The sequence below is a fragment of the Gossypium arboreum genome, chromosome 7 (assembly GCF_025698485.1).
Source record: "Gossypium arboreum isolate Shixiya-1 chromosome 7, ASM2569848v2, whole genome shotgun sequence".
Lineage (NCBI taxonomy): Eukaryota > Viridiplantae > Streptophyta > Magnoliopsida > Malvales > Malvaceae > Gossypium > Gossypium arboreum.
Window position 1 is genome coordinate 18,824,998 of NC_069076.1, and position 2,746 is coordinate 18,827,743.

Genomic DNA, 2,746 nt, shown 5'->3' on the forward strand with positions numbered 1-2,746 from the left:
TGGTTTGGTAGAAAAGGGAACTTAGTTTGAGGTTTATCGGGCCGTATGAGATTGTTGAGAGAATCAGTTTTGTAGCTTACAGATTGCCATTACTTCCTAAACTCGAAAAGATACATAATATTTTTCATGTTTTGATGCTGAGACGGTATATGTCAGATCCTTCACATGTGATTTTCCTTAGTGTGATTGAATTACAACGTGATTGAATTATAGCCTGATTGTTGAATTCAGAGGAGTCGATAGCTATTTTAGCTCGAGAGGTAAAGGAACATAGTACTAGACATGTACTATTACTGAAAGTTCTATGGTACCGACATGGTGTTGTGGAAGTTACGTGGGAAAATGAAGAATCGATGAAGTCACAATACCCAACCTATTCTTAGGTAAAAATTTTGGGGACGAAATTTCCTAAGAGGGGAGAGTTGTAACAATTCGTTTTCAGTTATGTTGGAAACAGTGGTTTCGTGACCACAATTCCAATGTGTGAGTTCGTAAATATAAATAAATAATATTTATGAGGTCATTAGAGTGCCGTATTAAAGTTTGATCTAGTAATTTTTATATTTGAATAGTTAATTAAGGAAAGATGACTAAAGCGTATAAACTGCAAAAGTTAATAGCTATTAGTTTTTATGGGCTAAATGAGTCTAAAAGCAAAATTGAATGGTTTTAAAAGGTAATTAGGCCATAGAAAATTAGCTTGGACAGTTAGTACTTAAGATTAGTCATTTATAAGTTTTGTTCTAGGTCTGTCTTTTGACATGTTTTCTCTGTCTATCTTTTGACACGGTTGTTTTTTATTCTTCTGCTTTTTCTTTTTACTTTTGACCCTGGGTTTTATGTTATCCTCACTATTGTCTTGGTGTTTTCTGTGGTATAAGTTATGGAAGACGAGTTAGCCAACCTAAGTTTATTGGATAAGGAGGAGGAGGCGTTTCAGAAGGATGCCGTGGTTATCGAGCAAAGTTTTCAGTTCAGTCTAGTGGGGCGTTGTGTAACAGATAGTGTGGTTAATTTTCCTGCTCCACGTAACACGATGGCAGCTTTATGGCATCCCATTGGAGGGATTTGTATAGCGGATCTCGGGAATAAACGCTATCTTTTCCAATTCTTCAATGAGGTTGATGTCCAAAGAGTGATGGCCAGTACACCGTGGTTCTTCAACAGTCATCTGGTTTTATTGCACCGAATACAAAAAGGAGAGAATCCGTCAGTATTGCTGTTAATCTTTTCTGAGTTCTAGATTCAAGTTCACGAATTACCTACAGGGCTAATGTCTGAACCAATGGCTAGGCAATTCGGTGATTTTTTGGGGAAGTTTCTTGATTATGATACTTCCATTCCATCTTCAGGCAATAGAAATTATATGCGTATCCGTGTTCGCCTGGATGTCACGGCGCCATTAAAATGCAAAAAGAAGATTCAAGTAGGTGGAGCTTTAATTGTTTATGCTCGATTTAAATATGAAAAGCTAAGCCTGTTTTGCTTTATTTGTGGTAAGTTGGGGCATGGGGAGAGCTACTGTCCATTCCGTTTGAGAATTGATCCTTCAAAAATTATTTTCGGGTGGGATTTATCTATTCGTACAGTGCCACGGCGGCTGAATACCGTGGTGAGTAGGTGGTCGCGTGAAGCCGATGGATCACAATGCCAAGTTGAAAATATGGAAAGTTCCAATTACAGCAATAGTATTAATTAGGAGATGGATTCTGGCCATAACATAGGGAGAGATTTTGGGGATAAGATGTCAAATCCCAATTTGATTCCATTAGGATCCAATCAACAATTTCCTATAAAAGGAAATAATAATGGGAGTAGTTTGGGCAAAGATATTTCGTTTGTTGCTGGGTTGGAAAATGGGCTTATGGAAATGATTGTGGAAGAGGAAAATGACCCATTAACAGCTGTGGAAGGAAAGAAACGGCAAAGGCTTGTGACTAGCTCGAATGTTACTTTGGGCTTTAATGTGGAAAGTGGCGCCCTCAATTTAACGGCTAGCTCTGGTGAACAGAGCAGCCGATCACAATGAAAATACTAAGTTGGAACGTTCGTGGCTTGGGGAGGCCTCGAATTGTTCACAGGCTTAAGAATAAGTTGAGAGCCATTAATCCCCGAATTTTGTTTCTCATGGAAACAAAATTAAGTTCTAAACGGATGGAATTAGTTAGATTAAAGTGCGGGTTTGAGAATAGGATTGATATTGGTGCGGTGGGGTCAAAAGAGGACTCTCTTTGGGATGGAAAAGGAATTCTTTGGTTAGTCTCAGAAGTTTTTCTTCTTTTCATATTGATGTTGACATTCACGATAATAAACGAGGGGAGGGCTGGCGATTAACAGGTTTCTATGGGAATCCAGACGGTCAGCTTAGAGGTATGTAATACCCCTTGCAACATTCAAGTTAGTACAATAATTTCCATGTACCAATAATATATACCATGATTGATGAGCTCATCAATATCATAATTTCCATTTCCTTGTTATTTTTCCATAGTTATCCCGTTGAATTTATCGGAATTTCGATGGATTTTTAGAGGTACACTTTTAGTGTACAATTCGGTCCGTCAATTCATATTCAAGTCGCACATTTCCATTCGAGAGCACACTCATGAACCTAAACCTTGCAATGGATTACCAGTCAAGCTAAATCCTCGCAATATAAACTCATAGAGTATTGTCGGGATTACCAATCCAAAGCTAAATCCTCGCAACGACAATTACTCTAATGAGCTTGGATCTGAATTACCAG

General features: G+C 38.2%; 1 protein-coding gene across 1 annotated transcript; it reads left to right on the forward strand.

The window, feature by feature from the left end:
- Positions 1-883: 883 nt before the first annotated feature.
- On the forward strand, positions 884-1,699 carry LOC108462644 (uncharacterized). The gene is made up of 2 exons (XM_017762569.1): positions 884-1,174; positions 1,244-1,699. The coding sequence occupies exons 1-2, from the start codon at positions 884-886 to the stop codon at positions 1,697-1,699; spliced, it is 747 nt and encodes a 248-aa protein (XP_017618058.1).
- The last annotated feature ends 1,047 nt before the right edge of the window (positions 1,700-2,746 follow it).

Excerpts from the sequence above, each read along its gene's own strand:
- LOC108462644 (XM_017762569.1), top strand. The coding sequence starts at position 884 with ATGGAAGACGAGTTAGCCAACCTAAGTTTATTGGATAAGGAGGAGGAG. Across the intron at positions 1,175-1,243 it reads GGTTCTTCAACAGTCATCTG|ATTCAAGTTCACGAATTACC; the intron begins GTTTTATTGCAC and ends TCTGAGTTCTAG.